The following is a 26,016-nucleotide window of genomic DNA, read 5'->3' as shown; positions in this document are numbered from 1 at the left end:
GAAGTTTAAGGGCCTAGAACATGCATTACATACTAACTTGACTCAACCTTATGACAAAGCAAACTTTTTGTAAATCTTTCCTTTTTCTTTTTATTGTATGCAAAACTGTTAACAGTTCCAACTTTATGCTCAGGTATTGTTAAAATGTCAGATGATATAACATCATGTTCAAGCAAAAAAGAAATATGAAACACACAGATGATGGTACAGTATCTTGAAAATTTAATAAAGTGGGCAAAATGCAATTAGCAAACTTTTTCTGTTTCTCGTCACTACAAAACTTGTTAGTAAAGAAACAACCATAAGAAAAGCTGTGTCTTTGTTTTCCCTTTCTTGGTACAAAACATTTCAGGCAAGGCCTAGAGAAAAAAAAAAGTTTATATCTTACATGCTAAGATATAAAGACACGCAAAGGCTCTTTCGTGAGTCAAACACATTTCAGTCAGTTGCAAAACGACTCACTCAGATAAAATTCATTTAACCCGACTCCAGTTAGTGTCAAAAGTTGTTTGTATGCTGAACAGTTCAATGCTGTTCGGTAGAAAGGTGATCCATGGCTCTAAGCACAGTGCTAAGGCAAAGGAGTGTGGAGTAACAACAGTGCGAAGCTTCCAGAAAACCCATCCAGACAAAATACATTAAGTACGCTTAAAATGTGCATTCAAAAACCGTACAGTGTATTTCTGTACCTACGGAGGAGCACTGACAGAGACAAAAATATTACAAAGATACAAAGACAACATTTGCTGGTAAATATAAATAACTTAATGAGATCATATAAGGAAGCCTGATGTAAAAACTAATTACAGGCGCATATCAGGAAAAAAATTGCTTCAGTTTTTTGATTTTATCCAATACATTTAGCATGCTTTTCAAGTATGAAGTTGCTAACAAAAGACCAAATTGTGAGAGAAGACTTAACTCTAAGTTAGAGACAAATATACTAAGGGCATACTGTTAGGCTTTTGTTAAATGTTTTTCTTTTATACTACAGTAAACCATTAAAGCCAGTCTCTTATATGAGCGATAATCTGAAAAGAAACTAATTCAGAAGTCACTTGAACAAACAGTGCATTGGTATAAACGAGGAAAAGCTTCTCACTCACACACACCACATGAAGCTGTGAAAAACAGCTATCAAGCCTCTTCGTTACAGTACAGCAACAAGAAAACACAACATGGTAATACAGTTCAGTAATATTTATAATTACATTTTTTTTGCCTAATAGTAAATGACCAATAGAAACAGTATTTAGTTTTTTTCTTTTAAGAGTGCAGCCAAAAAACATTACGGGTTATTTAGGGGTTCAACAAAATTACAGAGGATCTGATGTAGAGTCTGTCAGGGAACTGTGGACATCTATGACACATATATAGATACTACTAATAGTACATGTTGTATCAGAAGTAAACTTGTTTTCATTGGATTGATCAGTGCACACTTACAGCATGTTTGTGTCAGAAAACACACGCACACACACACTCACAAACATTTAAACTATCACAGTTTTGCCACAGCATGTAATTTAAAATAACTGAGCAGTTTCCAAGTCTAGTGATAATGTGTACATACTGGGCTTACAAATTTGGCTGGTACACACATGCACACGCACACACACACGCACGCACGCATACACAAAGAATGGAACAAAGCTACTGCATTCATATGACAACACTGAAACTGGTAGATCAGTCTGTACGATGACGTTTTCCTAACAGATCTATCTCAATACCAGTTCACATCTGGTATGAACATGTAATCTGTATCTGAATCCTAACATCTGATTGGCTGGTCTTTCCATTTATCCTGCAACTAATCTCAAATGTTGGGAATTGCTTTTTGTTTTCTTGCTTAGCAGGATGAGGAAAAGTTACAGGACCTTTCATCTCATGCAACTGATTGCTGGACCACCATCACCTGTGGTCAGACTGTCTGGCTCTGCTTTCCATCTGCATTCACGCCTTGTATTAACATGTGTTTCCTCTCATCCTGACAAGCTAGGTTCAGGATACATTATAATGCAAGGTGTGTGTGGGGTAGAAGATCATAAAGGTTCCAAATGACTTTAGCAAAGGCAATGAACACACGCTTGTAAACCAACACCTGAAACAAATATTCTAGGTTTGACCACAGGCACAATCTGTTGGGTTGTCCTCACTTTCAAAGACAAAATGCTTCTGGGAAGCTACTTCATCTGTGTCTCAACAGGCCTCCTTGGTTTGACTTGGCATCTTGCACATCATCAGGATCTGCTTCAAGGCTTTCTGGACATCCTCGTCCATCTGACCCTGAGGGCACACATCACAGGTTCAGTCACTTACAAAAAAATAAAAAATAAAAAAAAATCAGAAAATTGTTCACTTAAATTTAATAAAACCTAAATTACTGTCTCAAAAATTTAAGAGAAAATGCATGTTTAAATATTTTTTTCTTTCATTTGAGCTGTAAATCATGTCATAAGTTTCTATGTACTTAAAAATGTTCTTTTGTAAATGGGTCATTTTCCCAAATTTATAAAAATAGGGAATTAACTAAAACCCAGTATTGCATTGGTTGTAATATCTCAAATTATCCTGAACAACACTGTCCCTCAATCATTAAAACAACTGAATGGTAAAAAAAAAAAAAAACTCCTTTATTTGGGTGGCTTGATTCTTTAAGTCCTAAAAGCTGTATTCAAATGAAATACACAAAACATATTTCATAAAAAGGTGGATTTACCTGAACAGCATAGAGGAGGTGCATCCTGTACACTGATACTATTTCATTGTGCTGCTTCTCTGATTCCTGCAGAGGCAACGCAAAGAAAATGCAAACTCATCATCATAGTTCAATCATATTAAAGCCTCGATTATTACACCTGATTGCACTGTTGTGTTTCAAGATAGGAATTATATGAAAATGAGCTGAATGAGTCTTACAGCTAGCTGGTACTGAAGTTGTTTGATTTGCTGCTGCAGAGTCTCCAGCTGCTGGGTTTGCTGTTGTCTCTTGGAAGGGGAACAGGAACTGTAGGAAAGCTGTGATAGGCTGTTTAAGGCGTCCTTTAGTTTAACTACCTCCCGAGACAAGTCATCTATCTGAAAGGGAACAGAAAAAATTGGTTTAATGCAGCAACAACTTGACATAAAAATGTAAGGAAAGCTCGAGTTTAGGTAAAATAAAAATATTTTAAAATATATTAGAAACAATCCGTACACACTAAGTTCACTATCAGTTGGACTACTGACCCTTTTGTTCTTTTCTCTTTCGGAAGCAACGTGATTTTCTACCAGCTGCTGGAGCTGACCCACTGCATTCTGGGACTCAGCCAGTTTGGAGGTCAGCGTCTGGTTCTCTTTTTCCCTCGACATCAGCAGCTCCTGCAGGGCTTCCCTCTCTGCGCGATTATCCCGCGCCTAATGAATTAATGAGAGGAAACATAGAACAGTATTTAAAGAGGTTTTTTAATCCTCTTCTGTGGAAGTCTTGTTTTCCTGCGTCTTCCAACCTTCTGCCATGCATCAGCCGCCTCCAGAGCCATCTCATCCTGCTTCCTCAGGGCGCCCTGGAGGAGCTGCGTCAGCTGGTTCACCTCCCCCTCCAGCTGCTCCCGCATGGTGTCATGCTCCAAACGTGAAACTGTCTCATCTGGGGTGACGTCTTCCTCAGTAATTAACCTGTTGGTGAGGAAGACAAGAACCACATGGTAACAACTAGAGCTGAGGTGCATCTTATTCCAGCAGATAAGTGCATTTCATGTAAAGCTTTTCATTTCTGCTAAATTACATGTGAAATATTTCACAACTGTTTTCTAGACTCTTAAGGATATATTTTAACTTTCATACAGCAGATGAATGAAAAAATAAGGCCGGCAATTGACAAAAACTTTTGTCACAGGTGGGCACATTCACATTTTTATCCCTAATGGTTCACTTTCAGATCAAAATTAAGCAAAATGTATCAGCTTCAGACATTGAAAAAGACTAGCTTATTTAGCTTACTGAGAAGTTATACATTCATTACAGGTAGCCCCGGTCAAGTGCAGAGCATTACACTAAAATTATCTCCAGAAACAATTTTTTGACCAGCTCTCATTTCCCAGCTCTATAAGGAAAAAATCCCGTAGGTTACATGACAGTCAGGTAGTTGTATTGATTAATAAGACATGAGTTAAGGGTTTGTAATGATTTTCCAGCAAAATCATGACAGTTTACACAGCAAGGGTGGCTGCCTGGGGTCCTGACCCCTTCTAAAAGAAATCTGAGCTGTCAGGCTTCAATGCAACCTGGGAGAGTTCACACCTGTATCCAGATCTGTCCAACCATACACTTGTTATCACTGACTTACTATGTATTCATGAAAATAGGTAGAAACTAGCTGCTGATGTGTAAAAATTAGGAATAGCTCTCAAATCAAATACACCCTTCAGCCAGCTGCAGGTTTTTCCAAAACCAAACCAAACCAGATTCAGTTGAAAGCTTCACTCCTCACCTCTTCTGGAGAGCCTCCACCTGCATGGTCTTTTGGTGTAGCTGTTCTCTCAGGGCTTCTAACTGGCTTTCCAACCCTTTCATCACATTTCCCATTGAGGACATAACCGTTTGGTGGTCAGTGAGAGCAACAGAGCTCTGCGCCTGAGCTTCTGCCTCCTGCTTCAGCTGTGCAATGTCCTCTTGTGCGCCTGAGTACTTCTTCTCAGTCTCGGCTAGCAACATCTGCAGCTCCTCTACTTTACTGTTCAGTGTCTGAACTTGTTGCTCTGAGTCGGAAGAGGAGGCTGCGTTGATTTCAGCTCGAGCCTCAGCCAGCTGTTTTTGAGTGGCACTCAGTTTGCTGTTGGTTTCACTGTAGGAGTGCGACATTTCCAGCAAACGCTGCTGCAACCCAGCAATAACCTCATCCTTCTTCGCCTTCATGTCTTCAAAGTCTTTGGCTGCAGATTCCACAGATATCATGCTCCGTACTGTTTCCTAAACAACAGGAATAAAGACATTACAGGATGTATGAGTGACATGGAAAATTTAAGGCAAAATGAATTTTAAAAATAAGAATGTGGTCCTCTATCATCATTCTGAATTCTGTGAAATCAGTCACACACTGACAGAAAAAAAGAATTCATATTTTACCTGAAGCACCCTGACTTCCTCTTGTGCCTCTTTGTACAGCTCCTCAATCTTTGCTGCTCTCTGTTCTTTCTCCTTTACAAGCAGTATTTCTTCTTCCTTTCTCTTTAGCACCTCTTCCAGCTGTCTGATTTGCTGAGCTGCTTTATCTTGCTCTGACTGGGACTGGACAAGCCGGGCCTTCAGTTGTTTCACCTCATGTTCAAGTGTGGAAGATGTACGTCTGTGTGCCTCCTGTTTCTGGGTCAACTCAGCTTCTCCTCTTCCCAAATGTGCCCTAAGATCCTCCACTTCTTCAATAGCTTGGTGATATCTCTCTTGAGTGTCTGTCAGCTTCGCCTGCAGCTCTGCTAAACTCTCCATCAACTCTTTCTCTCTTCCTTTCACGCGTACACTTCGGTCTTCCTCTCTTTCTGTTCCTTGCTCAGATTGGACCTGAGCCTGAAGCGAGCGGTTTTCTTTCTGTTTAACAGAATCAGCTCCTGGACGGTTTCCTCCTTCCACTTGGGTAGTGGGGTGGACTTGTGGTAGTGTATCAAACTCATCCTGAGTGGAGTGGAATGAGGAGTTGGAAGCCATGCTGTTTGGACGACTGTCCTCCTTCAGCTCCTCATTTCCTTGGATGGACGGATGTCTCTGTATTTTGAAGGTGCAAGGTGAAAATAAAGGAGTCACTAACAAAAACCAAACATGCTCATCATCATGGTAAAATCAAGATTCTAGCAATGTATTTCTTCAATAATACACTGTAAGAATTGCTATAATGACAGTAATTTGGATCTTTGTTGTCGTCATGGACCAACTTTTGTGACAATTTACAATCAAACAAAAAATAAATGATTAGCAGACTGTTTGATATTCTATTATTGTTCTTGTTTGATCTGAAACCTCATTAGTTCAGCATTGGTTTTTTAATCTAAAATAAAAAATTATATACAAGACACTTCCAAACAGCCTTTTGTTTTACTTCCTTCTCCCTCATGTAAAGACTGTGCCGTATGCATAGCGTACTATCTTTACTTTGAGCAGGTTTGATCATTGGTTCATGGGTTAACTCTTTAATGTGACTGAATGGCTTACATACCTTTAGTTTGCTTGCAAGTTGCTGATTCTCTAAAGTAAGAGCCGTAATCCTGGCTTGCAGGGAAGAAACTAGAGATGCAGACGCTGTCTTGTCAACCTGCCGACGCATCCACACACAAACACACACACATTCACATGCCACAGGGAGACATAAAGGCAGTGTTAAGGACCACTTGCTACCTGTGGAAAAACAACACAAGCCTTGACACGTTGTGCGCTTAGGTTAGACCTCCTTCAAGAATGCTGTAAGAGAAAAGAGTTTTGCAGTGGTCTGACTGAAACAGTAAACTAAAAAAAAAAGTCCTAGTACATAGAAACACAACCACAAAGGTTTCATATTCAAAATACATAGAAAAGGAGTTTAAAATGATATACATTAAGTCAAAATACTTAATATATATTTAATGTCAAAGTCTTGTATAGAAAAACCCTTCTGAGCTGTTTCATGAATAAAATAAAATAAATATGAAAGATCACATTTGGTGTGATACTAGAAACTCTTACTATGATGACAGTGATTTTGTCTAGGATTTTTATTATCTTGTCAACACACCTGTCTTGAAATTAGTCAATAATTTAAAACAAACAGGTCATCATGCTTTTTAGTCATTACTCACCTTTGTATCCAGCTCTGGAAAAGTCACAGTCTCCACCGTCTGTTTCAGGTCTTCAATTGTCTCCAGCAGCATGTTTCTCTCTTCGTGGAGCTTCTCAACTTCCTCTTTCAGTGTTGTTCCTCTGATCTCGTCCTCCTTCCAAATGAGGGGTGGAGGAAGACGTGAAGGGTGGCCGTTGGGGGGAAAAAAAAAAAAAAAAAAAAAACAGACAAAGGGGAAAGCGTAAAAAAGAGCAGCTTTCAGGTTAATAAATTGGTCATAGTGTCGGGTGTGTTTGAGTTACCTTGTAGTTGAATTTTATGGGAGTGTCACTTTTGTTGGATGCAGGAGTGCTTGCAGATGTAATGACTGAAGGAGAAGAAGGTCCAGAACTCTAGAGAAAGATTTAGGTAGGAGGTCTTTTTTTTTTTTACGTTTCACCTGAAATCTTATCTTTTGTGTAAGAAATGCAAATTTGTTCTTCAGTTTTCGAGATAAGCTCCTGCCAATGTTCAAAACATTTTGTTTATAATGAAGTATAGAAATACGGTTTGATTTAAAAAAAAAAAAAAGGGGGTTTTAAACACTGAAAAACAAAATTACACATATATTAACTGAACAAAATTTAAGACAGAAATGCATTTCAGTTGAGAAAACACTGACAGAGGGAAATTGACTACTCAATACTCATTTCATGAACATATTCCACACATGCATTAATATTAATATAGAGTGACACACTGATACGAGCCGACATGAGAGAGTCATGCATTTACCTGCAGTGGGCTAATAGGAGGTGGAGGTGCTTTTCGTTTTTTGGGAGTTGTGATCCGCTCATCACTTTGCTTAGCTACTTGATCATGCTGCTGAGCCAGCAAAAGAGGCAGAGGGGGAAGGCAACAAAAAGAAAGAAAAAAAGAAAGGTGGGATTCAGTGCGGGTTAGTAAGAGGATAGTAAATCAATGAGTGCTACGGTAAGTTATGTCATTAAAAAAAAAAAAAACTGCAACTAAAGATTTTTTCCTTTTTTTTTTAAGCAAAGCTGGTAAATTTTATACTAATGCATATGCAAAGCTTGTGTAGAACTAAGTTCTTAGTGCAGTTGGATAGCTCAGTTGGCAGAGTTTGATTTCCCCAGGTTGATGAATATCAACACCTTCCAGGTGGGTCCTTAGGCAAGATCCTTACTGCTACTGCCTAACTACTGTAAGTCGCTTTGGATAAAAGCATCAGCTGACTGTGATGTAATGTAGCAGAGCTGTGAAAATGAGTCTTAATTTAATAGCACAAAGGTAAATCTTGTGATTTTAGTCCAGCATAACCATTTCACCATCTCATCTGCACTTGGAGGAGACAATACAGTGAATTAGGCTTTTTTTATGGGTTTTTCTATTCCCAACAGTGGCCCTACTCCTTTACTTCTCAACACTCATCTCCTTGTAGCCGTAAAATATGAAGACATTTACAGTCTTGGGTGTTTAATTTCCTGTTTTTCAGAAGTTAAAAACAGGAAAATTAAACAGGTACTTACTGGTAGCAGTACTTCACTAGTAGCAGTGAAGTACTGAAAAGGACACAGATGTCTTACCTGAGGACTTTTAGGAGACTTGACATCTGCCAAAGGAGACAACAGGAAAATAAACATGTTAAACAGCAGTAAACTGTAGTAATTGTTTCAGCCTGCTCTTAAAATATTACAAGATATTTTGCAATGAACAGTAACATGATTTCTACAACAGATGGCAGTGTTGACTCGGGGTTGAAACCAGAGATGAGCAAACGGGTTGGTTGGTTGTGTGTGTGTGCTTTTTGACCAATGTTTGATGAGAGACCTGTTGTACAAAAGTAGGATTTAGATATCTGGTTACAATAACTAAGCTGGGATCATCAAATCCAAAAGAAGAGAGTCCAGGCTTAATTGGTTGCATAAAGAGCAGGCCAGGATGAGCGTACACCCAGTGAAGTCAATCCTGGATCAGTGCGCACTCACGGCGTCTCCAAATAGACCCTCGCAATCTATCACAGAATCACTGATCTACCCTGGCAATGAGAGCAGCGTATTTCTGTCCATCAGAGCAGGAAATCCTCCTAGAATACACACTCACTACTGTGCTGAAACCATCACTATTACAATCCAAGCAGTTAATTAACATTTCCAAAAAACGTGGTTGTGCTCCAATTATGAAGCTGTTGAATTTGCTGATAAAACTGACTGCAGACGTGAATGAAATGATGTAAATGTGTGTGTCTGGCTAACAAAGCTCTATCAGACATCTTTATCTCCTTCTCTGGCAACAATGTTGCCTGGCTCAGTTCATGACTCCAGAGTCTTTAGGACCTCTGCAGTCTATCAGCACCCATCACAAGGTGAGTGACACAACCTCAGTTAATAATCACTTTTAACATCATGGCTGTGTCAAGAATGTCCCTTTATTTATGAGGTTGAAATGATGACATTTTGTAATCACAGGAGAATTTTTTGTATTGCTGGTGGACAGAGGGTATTCTTGCCAGAATTTTCTCCTGACACTAGTTGCAGACCCTAAGGCATATAATAATACCCATGCCAGAACAAGGGCATGAATAGAAATGACCTATGGCCTCCAGAAGGCATGCTTTCAAAGTCTTCACCACTTATGGGTCAGCCAAGGCAAGGCATGTGACATCATGGTGGCATGTGCTGCCCTTCACAACGTGGCCTGCCTGACAAAGGAGAAGACCCCTAGTGTGCCACCACACGTGGACTGGGACAATGCTACAATCTTCCCAGATGACTACAGTGGTCCTCTGGTCAGAGATCAATATGTTATATTTTTTTAGGTAATATGCATGCTTTCAATTTAAAATAGATATGACCTGCAATGACAGAGGAATTAGTGCAATTTTAAATAGGTTTGGCCTATTGTGATGTGTGCGCTGTTAACTGTGTGTATTCAGGCCTAAAGCGAGGCTACTTAATCCATTCATTTGTCAGTTAATTAGTTGTGTCTGGATCTGTCCTACGTATATTTCAGTATGCAGACATGAAGGGTGTATTATATACAGAGCTTTGTGAATGTTTATCTATTTGTGTTGTATAATATGTTTTGATTTGGGCTTTTCTGTCTTGTGGAGCATTGTGTGAATTCAGTTGTGAAGCTGATGGTTAAATTGCTTTGATTTAACCTTATAGGCAGGTCGATATCAGAAACAATCATCTATATAATGTACTCTGACAAACAAGGTGTGTGTTCATCACAACATCACCCTCTGTATGTTCTTTGATTTTCATAACTCTTACCTAAATGCGGATGTCTGTTCAGAGCTGCCATGATTGCAGATTTGGCTTCAGAGTTGTTCAACAACTTGGTGTAGTGCACAACATCATGACCTTCTAAATCGACAGCTGACAGGTCAGCCCCTCTCTGAACCAAAACTTCAACCACAGATATTCCACTGGACTCTGTGGAGAGCATCAAGGCTGTCCTACAAAACAGAGAGGCCCAGGTATGAATGTCTAAATGTGTCATACATGCCATTTGTAAAATGTTTGTCTCAGACTGGTGTTAGCTGTCTTTACCTGCCAGCGCTGTCAGAAGTGTTGATTTCAGCACCAAAGTCCAGCAAAGTGCTGCAAACTTCAGAATGATTGTGTTTGGCTGACAGCAGCAAGGACGTAACACCATCCTTTAGGACAAGAACACATAAAAACATTCAATAGGATGAAAATCATAACAAAAATATAAATGAACAAACACAAAAATACGAGGCTTCAGGATGTGGGTCTTGAGATGGATTATGCCAACTGTCTATGTGGTGAGAAAAATCTCAGGTCAACGTGAGGACCAAGTCAATGTGTTCTCTTGTAAATGAATTTCCGAACTCATAGACAGGAAGCATTCTTCTGTTTCTTACACAGTTGCATGTCTTAAGATCAGAGATACAAATAAGTTAAAAATAAAATATAAATAAATAAAAACTGCTCATGCCACAATAATGGTTGATTTAGTTATAAACGCTGAGAAATAAATGTGACTGGTTCAAATTGTACAATTTTTTTTCATAATCTAAATTAAAAGAAAATAATTATTTTAAAAAATCTCCATAACATAAGGAAACAAATATTACAGATTACAAACTATTGCCAAAACGCCATTTGATAAAAAAAAATCCAAGAAGCCCAGCAGTTTCACTATATCTACTCTATATCTGAATTCTTATCTATATTCAGGGAAAAAAAAAACTAAAACGGACCTCTGTGGCAGGTGCGTCAGATTAAAGACCAAAAACGTACAAATCAAAAATAAAAATGGTTTGGCCTCAGTAAGCGTTGGTATGTTTGGTGTAGACCAAAGGACTTCATAACTGCATCAAAATGTGGTGGTGGGAACGCTCTGGTCAAACATTTCAGTCGGACATTAATAGTTTTGTTAGTTGAGGCCACTGAGCAGGACTCAGCAGCCAGTAATAAAGGAAAGGAAATATTTAGATATAACGTGTCATTACTGTGTCTGTTTTAATAGAAGCCATAATGTTTTTTCTTAACCTTAACTTCTTTGTTTAAATACCTATGCTTATCAATCCCTTTTAAAATACTTAACTTTAACTTAGCTGGATACTCATTAATCCAAAACTTTGACCAAGTAGATGTTAATGTTTAACAGTGACACAGAATTTAAAAAATTACAATGAAAATTGACCTTAGAAAATTTACCATAAATAACTTTGATGATGGAAAGTTGTTCAAAATGCCTCCAAGATTTTTTATGTGCTAAGAATGGGCAAAAAAAGGGTGCACTTACTTTTCTTCCCACAGAAAATAACATTTATTTATCATTTTTGGTCAGTAAAAGGTTGAAAAAAGCTTCTTTTTTAGTTATTCAAAATGAATGCATTGGTGTGTTTAATTTGAATCTATACTCTGTGTAGCTGTGTTCAGATAAGGGACTGTTTAAAATAACATCAAAGATGTTTTTGCCCAAAGTCTCTTGACAAATATGAGTATTTACATACACATTAATCTCAACTTGTAAGGGAAAATCTCTGAATAATGTAACTACAGTCCTAAATGACTGAGATCAGTAGAGTTTATTAGACAGTTGCCAGAGTTGACCAACTACAGCAGTATTTCATTAAATGTAGTATATTACATTTTTCAACAGGACTGACGGATTTTAACCCCAACCTTGATATTTTAACAAACATAGCCCTCTGTTAACCAAACCAAACCTTAGTAGTTGATTGGCTGAGACTGTTGTGAGGTCAAACTTTGGAGGAGCTGCTGTCCAAAAGTCTCAGCTAAGAAAAATGTTGACTGAACAAAATTAGGTTGATAAATGAAATTTGTGACTTTTGGATGGACTTTAGTTTCTAAACATAAAAACTCAATGGACAAAGACCTCAGATTTAAACTGTAATAAAACACATTTCCATTCATATTAACATAAAAAAAGATGTTCAAACCAAAAAGCAAAAGAAACGGCTGAGTGTGTCAGCATAGTTGTGTGTTTTATATTACATGCCTGCTGCTGTTTCCACAGACCAAAGAGAGCAAAACTATGTTCTGGGTTCCTCTGAGCTCTGCTAAAGACTTTAACAGCCCTAAGTCTGCTCTGCCCAGTCTGTGATTCTCCTGCTCTGGAATCCAAAAGACTAAAAATCATTTTGCCCTTTTCTGGACAATAGATTAAGTGTGTGTGTGGGTGCACAGGTGTATTACTTGGCATGCATGTACAATTTAAGTCATGTTTACAACTTGTCAGTTGTTTAAATTCTGATTCCCCCACATCTGGGCAAAGGTTTAAGGTTTGAGCAGAGCTGAAGAGGAGAAAACGAGCAGTAGCAATCATGTCTTGTTTTAGAATGAGAGGCCTGTTGATCAAAAATAATAAATAATGCATGTCCCAGTATACAATCAATACTGCACCAAGACACAGGTGTCCACTTAAACCTGGCTAAATCTTAAATTTGCATTTTGAGAAACAGTGCTTTTTTTATGCAGCACACCTGTAGCTGGAGTATTATTTTCTGCTGATTTGAAGCTTGAAGATGGAGGATAATGAGCTTGTCAACCAGAGAGCAAACTAGCCTGATTGCCAAACCTGACCCAATCTTCTCAGTCCTCCCTTTCCTACTTGAATGTAGAGACATATAGTAAACAGACATGCAGGCCTTTGAATGTGATACTGAAATCACATGTATGACATCACATGCATGACCAAAATCAGCTGAAATGTCAGTAATTGTTCTTTCTAGTGTAAACTTTCCAACAGCAAACATAGAGTTTATAAAGATTTAAAGCTTGAATCTCTGTTATAAATAAAAATGTCTTACACAATGTTTCACCTGGTACATATTCCTCTGTTTCTTTTTATATCTTGATGTGTTTATTTAAGTCAAATACACATCAGTTGCTGATATACAATACAGCCGTGATGTACGCCCAAGGCCAACAAGCTGGCATGTTCTGCTCATCGTAAAAAGCTTCATGTTCCAGACGGCTTTTAGCTTCACAGTCTGTATCCGCTAACAAAAGACAGGGCTGCTCAAACCTTTCAACACACATTTGTAGATGATTACAGCAGGAGAAGTACATGATGTTCAGTGAAAGTGATATCAGGATTTCTTTTACTTTCAACACTGAACATTTTCCCCTAACTATACAAGAATATGCCAGTCAGATTTAAAATGAAGTTTCAAAGAAAAAATGCTGTTTTAGAGAAAAGCCAGTCACAAAGTAGCAGAAAATGAAGCACAGACTCTGTCATGTTTAAAAATGAGACTTTTTTTCATATGAGTACACTTTTTTTTGACCAATTAGATTTTTACAAAAAAGGCTGAGAGACTGTCGTGTGAGCAGCAGCATTGGAAATAAATGGAAAACATCTCCATTTCTTTCTTTTTTCTCATTTCTTTTGAACAAACACAGCAATTCATGCTTACACATCCCAGCTGGGTTAAAACCACAAGCATGGTCTGTCACTGCAATGGAGACCACATGTCTGCGGCTTGAGTTCCCACAGTACTCTGACCTTCTACCTTAAACAAGCACTGAAATGCACACATTCAATATACAACAGTAATCAATCTTTGAACAGAGGAGAAAAACATGGCAACATCAGTTCATGAGATCCCCCCCATCTGATATGCCAAGAAATATAAGTGAGGGAAGGTTAAAGTGAAAGTAATAATGAAAGCACATACTGCATCTTTTAGGTTGACGGGACCTTTCATTTCGCACAGCAGCTGAACAATCTGGATGTTCCCACATGCAGCTGAGGATAAAAGAAGAAAAAGAAAAAAAGAAAGTTTTTTAATGACTTCATTAAAAATATGGCAGATGATTTTATCCCAAAAATATTAGAGCTTAAACTTAATCTCACAAGAAATTTTCCCATGTCCTCATCAAAGCAGACCAATTCCTATATAAAAGCTCTTCCATATCGTTAAATTGTCAAGATGCTGAGACACTTACCAGCATGATGCAGAGCAGTTTTTCCTGAGCCATCCACAGCTTCAATGGGACACTTACTCTTTAAGCGTGAAAGGAAAGTTATTTTATTAAATAACACAATTCAATAAGACATTTCAAAGCATCTGGATCAATTAATTCATGTATCTGCTGTAATGCATCTGTGTCTATTTCTAATGTCTGAAAAACTAAAAACATTTTCATTTAACTCCAATTTTAAAGTTCCTGTAATACATTTCCTGGAAAACCCGTTTTCCTTTTTATCTTTAAGAAAAAAACTGTATTATCACTAAGTCTTAATAAGACTTATTGATAATTAAATGACAACATAAAACTCAGGCTTTACAAATGTCGGCCCCAGCAGAGCTTTGTCTGGCCATGTAGGTGTGTGTTGATGAGATGCTACTCTAGACTGTCATTAAGTGGTAAGGTCAGCAGATGAGAGCTGGGAGAGTGTGTATCTTTTGCTAAGATTTGCTGATTTGCACACGGAATCAGCAGACTGAGGACAAGAAGCTGTGAAACTGTCTGGTTTCAGGCATTTTAACAGAATAAAGACAGTTCACCAGTTCACAGTTCAGTTTCATATGGTTCATGTAGCACTTTCACACAAGCACATTCCTTTTTAGTCTCCACCACATGTAATATATCCAAGACTAATCCTGCTGAGTAACAATGAAACTCAGTGTCATCAAAACACTTAGAAAATGTGTTTGAAATATAAAACTAACACATCTTTAGGACATTTAGAACTAAAATAGCTTACAGACATTATAATCAATTAAATACTGTGGTGTGTGGTATAATATCTTGCTTGGTTTGTGTATGTTTGTGTAATACTTTAGTGGACTTTAGTGACATGTCATTGTTTTATTTATAATGGCCACCCTTACTTTACGAGACTTACCTGAATGAGTTTTCTGCAGCATTCCACTTGATTGTTTTTGGCAGCCAGGTGTAAAGCAGTAAAGCCTTAACAAAGAGTTTAAGAAAAAAAGCATTAGTTAATTTTGGATCAAATCATTATTTATAATACTGACTATCCAAAATCCTCACAATCTGTCATATGTTCTTATTTGCAATACGTACCAGCAGCATCAGTCACTGACAGGTCAGCTCCATGAGCCAGAATCACAGCTAGGCAGTCTGTCTGACCACGAGCAGCAGCTACATGAAGACTGCACATGAACCCAAAGAAACAGAAAAAAAAAAACAAAAGTTTATATCAGAACTGGAGAACTTTTGTAAGTTGAACTATTGTCAGTAGAAAAAGTACTACAGCAACAACAAATATGTTTGTATTAAACTCATCTGCAACTCCTAACAGTAAAAGGATGCAGTTTTAGTCCTTAAATTCTTGCAAAAAAGTTCACAAAACAGCTGTCTGTGGTTTTACAAGGAATTACTTCCTGCCTGCTTGTGTGGAGGCTTTGAAAGCAAACTGCAAACTCAGTAAGAATTTCTTCTTGAATGGAAATGGCAGCTTTTCAGATCCGTTCTGCAATGCTAATACCAACATAATAGTCTGACAGTTCTCTGAATTTTAATATCACTACTACACTTGAGGCTGTTTTTTACCCATCATATGGATAGTGGTTACTTACATTGTTAAAGCACTGCTGTATGTAAAGAAAAAAAGCTCTGTCTGAATTGTATGTGTTTATTTGTGCATGTGTGCAGAAGGCAATCAATACAACCCCTTTCCACCTCAGTAAGCAGAGTAAAAAATAAAAAACACAACACAAAACATGCCCTTCCTTCCCTAAGTGTTTATGTATATGATGTGCACACATCACACACAGAAACACACAACTATGGCCACATGCCTCTTAATCAGGTTTTATTGCCATAGAGATACTGTAGACTCCTCCATTGTGTGTTCTGAAAAGGTCGGAGAATTGCGATTCAAAACCAAATTCATCACGATGTGAGTATGCATCCGTCCGCGTGTTCATGTGCTAGAAGTTCACCCACGGAAAAGGTCAAGGATGCAAACTAGTGGTGAAAATAAAAAGGCTATTTGTTTGTTTCAGCATGTGAGACTGCATATTTGTTTCTTACTGGATCTGATCCTGCATTTCAATCTACCTAGCTCTGTGTGAGCTGCTCAACACATTGAGGTCAGCGGGTGTTGTGTTTCAGAACAGAAAGAGGTCAAATATTAACACTGAGCCTCTGTGTTATCAACAATCTCAACCAGTGAGGCAGCAAGCTCCTCTGCAGAAAATGGCTTTCAAAAACACTCAATGACAAGGAAGGTAAATGATGCATTTTAAAAAATGTTAACCTTTCAAGAACTGAAAAAAAAAAACACTTTTAGAATTGCCGTTCATTTTTAACACTGTTACGAAGCATTGAAAGTAGTTTCAAAAGCTCCAGACTGTGAGAACACAGCATTGAGAGAAGCTGAATCCTTGAACTGATCAGAAAACAAAGACTGGAGGTTCTCTGGATTTTTATTTTACCACAGTCAAGTAATTTCTTAGTCAAGCCTGTGTTATATGCAAGCTTGTAAGATATTTCTAAACCATGCTGAGCTTCATTTTTCTTTCTGCTCTTTCTATTAAACCGTCCTCATTTCCTGTTCATCCTTCAGAAGTCAATTCAGAGTATTGTCTCTTTCCAAGTTTGTTGATTGCTCTGCAAAAATCCTTTATTTTTTGCAGAAAAGACATTGGGATTCTTGTGCATTTAATTAACCCCACAGGGAAATTGGGTCTGCCAGTGTAATGGGATTCATGCTCTAATTATATTAGGATTAATATACAGCGCACACACACACATACAGAAAAGAAACCTTCATTCCAAAACTGTTCCTAAGGCACTTTTATTTATTTTTAAGGCGAGAAAATCTAAGGATACTTACGCTGATTTGCCCTCACTACCCAGCTTAACAGCACTGGCTCCTTTCTTTGCAAGAAGGGGTGCAATTTTTTCCACATCACCATGTTCCACTGCAGCAAGAAGGCGCTCGTCATTTTTGTTCCACTCATTGACCTAAAGGGAAACAAAACAGATATTAGAAGAGGATATCAAAAGCAATAAACTGTAGTACAGAGGGGAAGATACTATTATCTAAATGTTCATGTATGCAAAATTAAATATTAACAATGATACCGTCTGAAAGAGGTGTTGCATCAGAATAATCTGTGGTACGATATCAATGGGAATAATACATTAGGATTTTTGGCCAAAGTGGATGCCCAAAATGTGAGTAATGTTTCTTAGAGAAATAGAATGTTTTTGGGCTTTGCTATGGCCTTATCATATGTAGGTATGCACAAACACAAACCAAATGGCCCCACATTTGCATCACTGATAGGCTGCTCACATAGAAGTCTGCTATTTGAAAGCTTCAAACATGATCTCATTCTGAGACTATCTTCCAACACAGCATTTAAATGGTACAGATAAAACTGAGCAAGCCTTAAAAGCAGACCAGCTTTATGACTAAGACAGGCCTTGCATAAAACAGAACACAATGTGATTTACTAAAAACCTAGTGTATTAAGGACAAATTAAATGCATTTAAAGTAACTGTTGTAAAAGTAGTAACTTGTAGAGGAGGCAACACAGACCCCCACCAAGTAGGCAACACAAGTTCATTATTCATCTCTCCCTGCAGCCAAATGCTCATATTAGCTTGCAGTACAGTATTATATTTGACCTGATAGCACACTGACCTACACGTGAGAAGAAGGTGAACTCTCTGACTCCATAAATACATGTGGTGGCAGATTGTACCCTTTTTTAGAGGGAGCAATAAGCCAACATAGCACTACAGGGTGTAAATAGCCTGTGTGGCAAACACTCAAGTGCAACCACTGCAATACATTTTGCACAGCTGGTGGAAAAATGCAGGGCTATAAAAATCCCCTCCATCACTTGAACAGCTAGGATGACCACTGAACTCTGCAGCCTAAGCCACAGTAGCATTAACATGGATCAGTGAGAGGGTGAAAAATACTTGATTGTTTTGGTTTTAAAAATTTAAGAAGTCTTAGATTACAAAAAAAAAAAAAAAACACTCTCCATACCTCAGATTTCTTGTGGTTCAGGCTTAAAAGCACATGGGTAAGAGGCAAGATGCTGGTTATTAATTGATGAAGAACTAGAAACTCTAACATTTTGGAAACAACAGAAACAAGTACCTCTGCGGCAGGGCTTTTAGGACTCTTAACCATCATGCTTTTCTCATTAAAATGGAAAGATTATGAAAAATCTAAAACCAATAGACAAACATTAATGGTCATGCATCATTAGGGTGTTCTGCATTCCATCAGAGCATTAACATTTTACCTCATTCGTGACTCAACTAACCTGAAACGTTAACTATTTTTATTTAAAAAGAAAAACTGAGCCTCGGGCAAAAGAGCTGAGAAACATTTGACACAGCAACTACTGGAAGTAAAAGTGTCTTTTCAGTGAAACATGACACAGCAGGAGATAGATGAAGTGGTAGTCTGGATTTCTTGTTTTCAGAAAAAAATTAGCTGGATTTCGCACCCTGTCTGCTGGTGAGAAAAGTCTCATGATTTTCTTACAAACATGTGATGTTGAATCAGTGTAAAGGGCACTGGGGCAGTCAATTACTAAAAACAGCAATAATTTGAAGATAAAAACAGAAAAAATACAATAAAGGAAAGGGAAAATTAGTATGTATGAACTGGTACTGCCTGAGTTATATCAAGACTACCATCAACAATGTAGATGGAACATTAAAGTTTATTTTGTTTACATTAATTAACACTTTTAGTTCAAGTGTGACCAGAACTCTCCTTATCTTGTTTTGTGGATACCAGGAAGGGCAGAACCAGCTGCTGTAATTGAGTGCCTCTGTCGTCCGGAAGAAGCACCAAAACAAACCCACCCTTATAAATGACAGACCAGCAGAAGCAGTCAGATATTAGAGATGATAACCTCACACTCATTTCTTAATGCTTTCTACTATGGTAAAATTCAAGCTTGTTCTTGAATAGTTGCTTACCTTATGAAAATAAAAGCAATACTTAACTCTTTTAATGTTCTGTACCGTTTGCATGAAGTTGTGCAGAAATACATCAGCTTTAACCTTTTAATTCCCTCTATCCAACCCCTCAAACTCCACTTTTTGTTCGTGAAGCCTTATGACTGACTAGGCCCACGTGAAGCTGATTTTTATCAATTGCATCCTGGGATGAACTTCAGCTTCCCCGAGGCTCATTTCAAAGGGAAATTCAATTCTGCTTCAATGCCTGCTTCCTTCCATGTAGGCAGTCTAAATTCATCCATGTCAAGTTTGCCTGTTGCAAGTTTCAACAATTTAACATGGAGGAGCAAAATATTGTATAAACTCATAAAGACTTTTATTTCAACATAATAATAATTGATTAACTCTTCAAGGCACCCAAAGTACTTTACACTGAATCTGTTGTTACCCTACCCTGGGGCAGATTGATGGAAAAGTGGCAGCCAATCCACGCCAATGGGCTCTCTGACCACCACTAAACACAAGACTGACTGGGTAAGCAGGATTCGAACCACCAACCTTACGGTCATTGGACGACCTGCTCTACCACGCCAAAACGCACATTTCACTCACATAACCAGTAAATTTAAACTCCTTTAATGTAAAATACAGTTAAACAATTTTTATAGTTGTTCACATAACCAAGCACTCGCACAATAAGTAAAACACAAAACTTCACACATATCCCAAAGGAAATTCCCTCCATCTATCATCTATCTTCTTTACTAGATATATGACCTGCTTCCCAGACATAGAAAATACATTTTTTATACATCTTAAAATGAAACAACTACCACAGTTTGAAATGTACTAAGAGGTTTACACAAAATCCAGAAGTGAGAGAACAAAGTTGGTGGTCAGTCATACAAACAAAGACAACCATGTGAGGTGGAACAACTTGAAGTAGGTGGAATGTTGTTTACCAGTGAGGAAAAAATACTGTAAAAAATGAAAAAAACAAGATGAAATATATGTTTTTAAATTTCTAAATGACAAACAATTACAAAGAAAAAAACCAAATGAAACTGTAGCATCACGATGTGATAATTCTGTATGATTTTTATCGGCTTTACATGAACTGAAAGGCAGCAAGGCAGAGCAGCACAGCATCGATAGTATTAGACTCTATTGTAGTGGACAGGTTTAAGTGGAGCGGAAAGCACTGCTCCAGTTTCGGTCACATACAAAAGTAGTGTCATCGCAGGGAGGCTGATGAAATAATCATGTGCTGGCAGAGAGAATGCAAAATCAGCGTGGACCTCAGTTCAGACAAAAGTGACTGAACAAAGGGTCAACACAAAGCATCGTAAAGAAAATGTTGCAAAGTTTAAGAGCGAGGCGACCGAGTGTGTTTGCTAGCAGGCCACTAACAGTTTTTGGTGCTTACTTGTTGGACTTTGCAATAATGTTTTATTTGTTTTACATTTCCTTACATTTTGTTCTTACTCTCTTTAATTAAAAGTGAGGCTGACATATTGGAGTGTTTTCTAATTAAATTAATCAATGAAAGAATCAATTCATCTCGGTCTTATAAAGTAGAGTATATCAGGGACTGGCAGGAAACAAAATATGCAGGTCCAGAGGGAATGAGTCGTCTTTTTTGTTTTAGGAAAGTACAATACAAGAGGAGATAAGGAGCTGGTGGGGTCACATTTCCAAAAACCTGACCTTACCAGTACAGAAAGGGAGTATTCAGGGGATTAATTAATGACTTTTTAATAAAATTATAAAAAAGTAAAAATATATAGAAATACATTGTGGGTCACTACTTCTGAGATTTTAGCCAGTGAAACAACTGTTATTCCAAGTTTATTACCAGGAAGTGAAATCCACTTCCTTTTTTGCTGTCAGTTCTGCTTCCTCTGGCTCCGACAGCCTGCTTCTCGTTTAGCTTGTATCGCTCTCTGTGTTTCTTGAGCTGCAGTTAAGAGTGTTTACAGTAAGATCAGGGTGTGTGTTCCCTTTCTGTCTTTGGTCTGACACTCATTAAGATACACAAAGAGTCCACTGATAACACTAAGTGTTTCCTGTTTGTCCAGGCCTGAGGCTTTCTGAAATTACAGGGGCGCATGAAACCACAGTGCTAAGAATTAATTAATGAGTTTATTAACACATGCTGACAGGCTTTAATCACATATAGTATTGTTTCTTGCCTAAGTTTAATTTCAGTGATTTTTCCAACCTCAATATTCCTGCCTTATGTGTTTCACACAGTTTTTACATCAGTTTTTCTATTTGTAAAGCACTGAAAACATGTTGGGGAATTTAAAAAATTGTTAGATTTTAGAATAAAATACAAAATTAAAAGAAGGCCAAGTGTGTGTGTCTATTTAACCAAAGGATTTTTACATAAGCATGTCTTCTCTAAAATATCCCCAGGTTTCTGAGGGAAAATAAACATAGCTCAGGAAATAGTAAGACCTAGTACATCGTAATCTGTAGACATCTGTATTCAAACCACCAAGTGAAGACTTAGTTAAGTAACAAAACATTTACTTTAGATAGCCTTTCAGTATATTTATTTGAGAAAAAGACAAAATAAAGAGATGAAACACTCTGTTTAGCCATTATCTCCATGATGGTGTGCAATACATGAAGAGACTGTTTTAGTTTAACAGCTTTACTTGCACAAACAAAACTGATCTGTTTATCAAAAAGTCCATGAGGTTTCATGTCTTCTGATAATTATCATTGCTTAACAAATCTGTATACTTGGTGAATAAAGATGGAAAAATAAAACAGAAGCAAAGAAAATAAACTAATAATTTCTGAGGAGGTTTAAAATCAATCCATGATAGATTTGAGGGAATTACTCATCAATTTAGAGAGTTGTATTTGGGAATACTTTTACAGCACTTGGACTTTTCTTGTACACAAAATGTGCCATACAAATAAGCTAGCCCTACCTTACCTTGCCTAAATAAAAAAAAAACTAATCATCAAAAACAAATGTCAGGGACATTTTTGAGTTAGGAAATCTTGTTCTAGACAAAAGTGTTAAAAGAACACTCAGAATATCCAGGCAGAGAAAAACAAAATAAAATACCTATCATAACCCTAAAAAACAGCATAAGTGAACTGCTGATTATATTAAGGGGTATTGTATATAAAGACAGAGTCAATGGCCCAACAAAAGGGTAAAAGATAAGAAAAAATGAAAAAAAGACCAGGCCTGTTTATGTCAGACAGATAACCATAACACAACCAAAGCCATACAAGATTATTAGGATGAAAACCTTGTCTCCTAATAATCATGTCTCAGAGAACATGAGCACACAACACCATCCCCTCTTCCAAATCACACACTAACCCACATTTGTCTTTTGTGCAAAGAAGAATTATGGTGTCTACGGGATTTAATGCAAAAGTAAAGTAGGTTAGACGGGAGCTAGGAAAGAAGCACAACAAGATTGAACTCCAGGGGGAACAACATCTATGCAGGGTAAATAATTAATTGTTTCAGAGACAAAAAGGGAGAACAAACACGAAGCTGGGGAAAAGACAGCAGAGTGCATACCGTACAGAATAAAAGGGAAACATGAAAAGACGGCATAGATTGACACATGTACAATATCGCTGCCCTTTGATCAGTAGTGGCAGTTAACTTCAAACTCCTTATCTCCTGCAATGCTGATGCTCAAATGTCCTTTAACAATACATCCTTTCTCTTGGGCCACAGCTGAAATCGCTTACTGCCCTCTATAGTACAAACATGCATAAGCACACAGACATACAAACACACACACAGAGACACACACCACAATAGTTTAGACTCTGAAACTATGAAAGCAAGCATAAAAGAGTAAGTATGTGGAGCAGTTAAACAAAGGCCAGATGGTTTCTTTTATAATGAAAGATGCTGCCATATATTTCACAACACTGCCAAATGAGAGCCTCCTATTGAGATCACGAAACACATTTAGGAACGTAGGAACACTTTTTTTTTTTTTCCGTTTTGACCATGATGATTTACTTGAAATTTAACAGCACCAGCCTATTCTTTATCTCATATCTTACTTGAAACTAATGTGGGTTGTACAGTCATAATAATGCACTCTATATGAAAGTCATCCAAAATAGTAACAAGAACTGCAAATTAAAGTTATTCTCCAGCTCTTTTAGACTCATAACTGGTGGTATACAAATAAATCTAAAGACTGAATATTTATTTTTTGTTTTATTTTTTTTTTAAATTATACTTTAGTAATCCAAAGCTGGGAAATTCTTTCTCTGCATTTAACCCATCCTAGCTGCTAGGAGCAGTAGGCTGCCAGATTCCAGCGCCAGGGGAGCAGTTGGGGGTTTGGTTCACCTTAGTTGCTAGCCCAGGGACTTGAACCCAGGTTTTCCAGACCCAAGCCCACCTCTCAACACAGCAACTTAACCTTTGTAATTAGATAAGAGATTTGGGTGTGTCGTATTGATTAGCAAAGAACTATCAATATTAAGGTGACATGAGGAAAAAATTCTACTTTTCTGACTTAACATTCACAGATTTTTTTTTTTTCCTTAACTGATAAACTTTAACCAATCCAGGTTGAAGAGACGTGCTGCTTTCTATAGAGCCAGTGCAGCTTTACACTTTTCTTCTGCTTTCGTTTAACATATGTTGTAGTACTCTGTTGTAGACAGACTACTGAAGTTCCTCTAAGAACAAAGTTAAACATCACTCCTATTAACACCCACTGTTTGCCAAGGGAGGCTTTTTGGCAACAATTTTATTAAGTACCGAGACTTCCAAGAAGAATATTTGTGGCGTGTATGCACTGATAAGAAATTATTCTCCAATGTAGGCCTATCACATTATCATGTTAGTCTAAAAGTTAAACGGTGCATGGCCTTGCATATTTTAGACACGTTAGGTTTTCTTTAATACTAATTTCAAAGCTAAAAGTCATTTAACAACTATTACACTAATAATCTACAATCTCATTTGAATAATGAAGCACATTGTGTAAAACTAAACTGACTAAAATCAATGCAATTCTAAAAACATTTAAACCCTCTACCTGAGAAAGGACCTAAATAATATTAAGGTGAATTGAGGTGAAGAAGACAATTGTCCTCTAGGTTGAATTAAAAAAAATCAAAAGTACTTTTGAAAATTATGGAAGCAAAGCCTTTTGAACTAAGTTAAATGGTCAGTGAAGCTTGTTTTTAGTCCACATTTCAAAAGAAATAATTTCCTCTCAAAGGAAATTGTGGCTACTTCAGCATGGCATTGCCAAACCACCTCTATGCTAAACTAGCTGGACTGCAGTCCAGACATGTCAGCCACCGAGAGCAATACAAAATAATAATAATTTTTAAAAAAAATACAACGAAAGTAGCTCTAAACAGTTGAATAAGTGAAATCATACATCAGCCAAAGAATTAGGAGGAAAGAGCATAACAGATGTTCATACTTACACTGCAGAGTAGCTGCAAAACTAAATAATAATAGTAGATGTGGTGACTTTTTGTCATTTGATTTTGAAAGTATCTCAGCTTTTGAGTCAAAGACAGAACACAAAAGATGATTAAATATTCTGCCATCAGCACCCCCTTTTTACTTTACTTTTTACTGAAAGCTCAGAACTTGAGTTAGTTCACCTCACGAATGAACTTTTACATGTTAGCCTTATAGCTCACTCCCTCACAAACAATGTGTAATACTCAACTGACTCAACTAAGTAAAACTACAGAAAACAATGTGCTAAGAAATTCAGACTGTGACTTTATATACTATCTAAAACATAGTAAAGGGGGGGGGGCTTGTAAATTACTTTTACCGCTTTATTATTTTTTTTTTTTTCACTAAAATGTACTCCTATTTTAATTTAAAGTGGAAGGATTAATGTTTGTCCAGCATGGGACAATAATAGATGCAAGAAGATCTCCAGTAAAAAACCCTTGTACAAAACTTCCTCAAGATACAAATAGCCTTTCCTGCCCTATAAATAAACACTGCTGGGGCTGGAAAGCAACCAGCCTCATTACACCCGAGGACTGCTCATAAAGTCAGTGGAGTAGGGAAAAAAATACACAGCATTGCTCACTTAAGTCAAGATAACACAGGCAGTTGAAACACACACACATACTGAGTCAGGCTGAGTACTGTAGTATCTAATTAAAAAAGAAAACATTAGACAGCCTCATGGGTCATTTGTTAAGCTTCAAAGAAACCATTTAAATGACCTTAAACAGGAAAAAGTATTTGTCTGACCAAACAATTCCAAAGTAGTGACCATGAACCTGCCTGTCACCTCTATCACTTAAATCATTATGCAGAACTACAAACACACCTTGTAAATATTTGTGAACAGATCTCAAAGGTAAGCAGCAGGCAGAGCAGTGCAATGCAATAAGCCCTTCATGAAGAAACATGTCAGTTTTTTCAGGTGAACTGAGTCTAACTCTCCCTCCCTCCATGCATCTCCTGGTGTGAATATTGTTCCAGTTGTTCATAGCAGGCCAAACTAAACAACCGGTCTGACCCAAACTTGGAGCCCAGAGACCTTACTGTTCTTATTCCAAAAGGGTTTTTCTCTGTACACTTTCTTTCCCATCATTTCCCAGTTCTCCTTCTTTGACTGGCTTATTATTGTTTCATTGTAGCATCTAATTGGCCTTACAACTTCTCCCCCCTCTCTTCGACCTTTCAACTTAATGCCCCTCACTCATCTTATCTACTTCTGTCACTTTTTTTCTGGTGCACTATCAGTGGTTAGTTGTGTCTTTAAACATTACCTTGTCTACACGTTGTGCAGATTAAAATTTTCACTGCTGTGTCA

At 37.5% G+C, this 26,016-nt stretch overlaps 1 protein-coding gene across 1 annotated transcript; it reads right to left on the bottom strand.

Moving 5' to 3' along the window:
- Positions 1-205: 205 nt before the first annotated feature.
- rai14 (retinoic acid induced 14) lies at positions 206-18,419 on the bottom strand. Its single transcript, XM_041970701.1, has 20 exons — positions 18,387-18,419; positions 17,102-17,232; positions 15,325-15,413; positions 15,143-15,207; positions 14,239-14,296; positions 13,968-14,038; positions 10,345-10,451; positions 10,066-10,250; positions 8,374-8,399; positions 7,562-7,651; positions 7,090-7,179; positions 6,807-6,941; positions 6,191-6,286; positions 5,110-5,742; positions 4,475-4,953; positions 3,492-3,660; positions 3,232-3,399; positions 2,923-3,081; positions 2,723-2,788; positions 206-2,289 (listed from the first exon to the last, which is right to left on the bottom strand). The coding sequence occupies exons 1-20, from the start codon at positions 18,417-18,419 to the stop codon at positions 2,203-2,205; spliced, it is 2,937 nt and encodes a 978-aa protein (XP_041826635.1). The 3' UTR covers positions 206-2,202.
- Positions 18,420-26,016: the final 7,597 nt, after the last annotated feature.

The sequence above is a fragment of the Melanotaenia boesemani genome, chromosome 19 (assembly GCF_017639745.1).
Source record: "Melanotaenia boesemani isolate fMelBoe1 chromosome 19, fMelBoe1.pri, whole genome shotgun sequence".
In the NCBI taxonomy this organism is placed as follows: domain Eukaryota; kingdom Metazoa; phylum Chordata; class Actinopteri; order Atheriniformes; family Melanotaeniidae; genus Melanotaenia; species Melanotaenia boesemani.
The sequence above is the reverse complement of the archived record's forward strand: the minus strand, read 5'-3'. Positions and strand labels throughout refer to the sequence as shown.

Excerpts from the sequence above, each read along its gene's own strand:
- rai14 (XM_041970701.1), bottom strand. The coding sequence starts at position 18,419 with ATGGTTAAGAGTCCTAAAAGCCCTGCCGCAGAG. Across the intron at positions 3,082-3,231 it reads AAAGAGAAAAGAACAAAAGG|ATAGATGACTTGTCTCGGGA; the intron begins GTCAGTAGTCCA and ends GTTCCCTTTCAG. Across the intron at positions 2,789-2,922 it reads AACTTCAGTACCAGCTAGCT|GAATCAGAGAAGCAGCACAA; the intron begins GTAAGACTCATT and ends TTGCCTCTGCAG.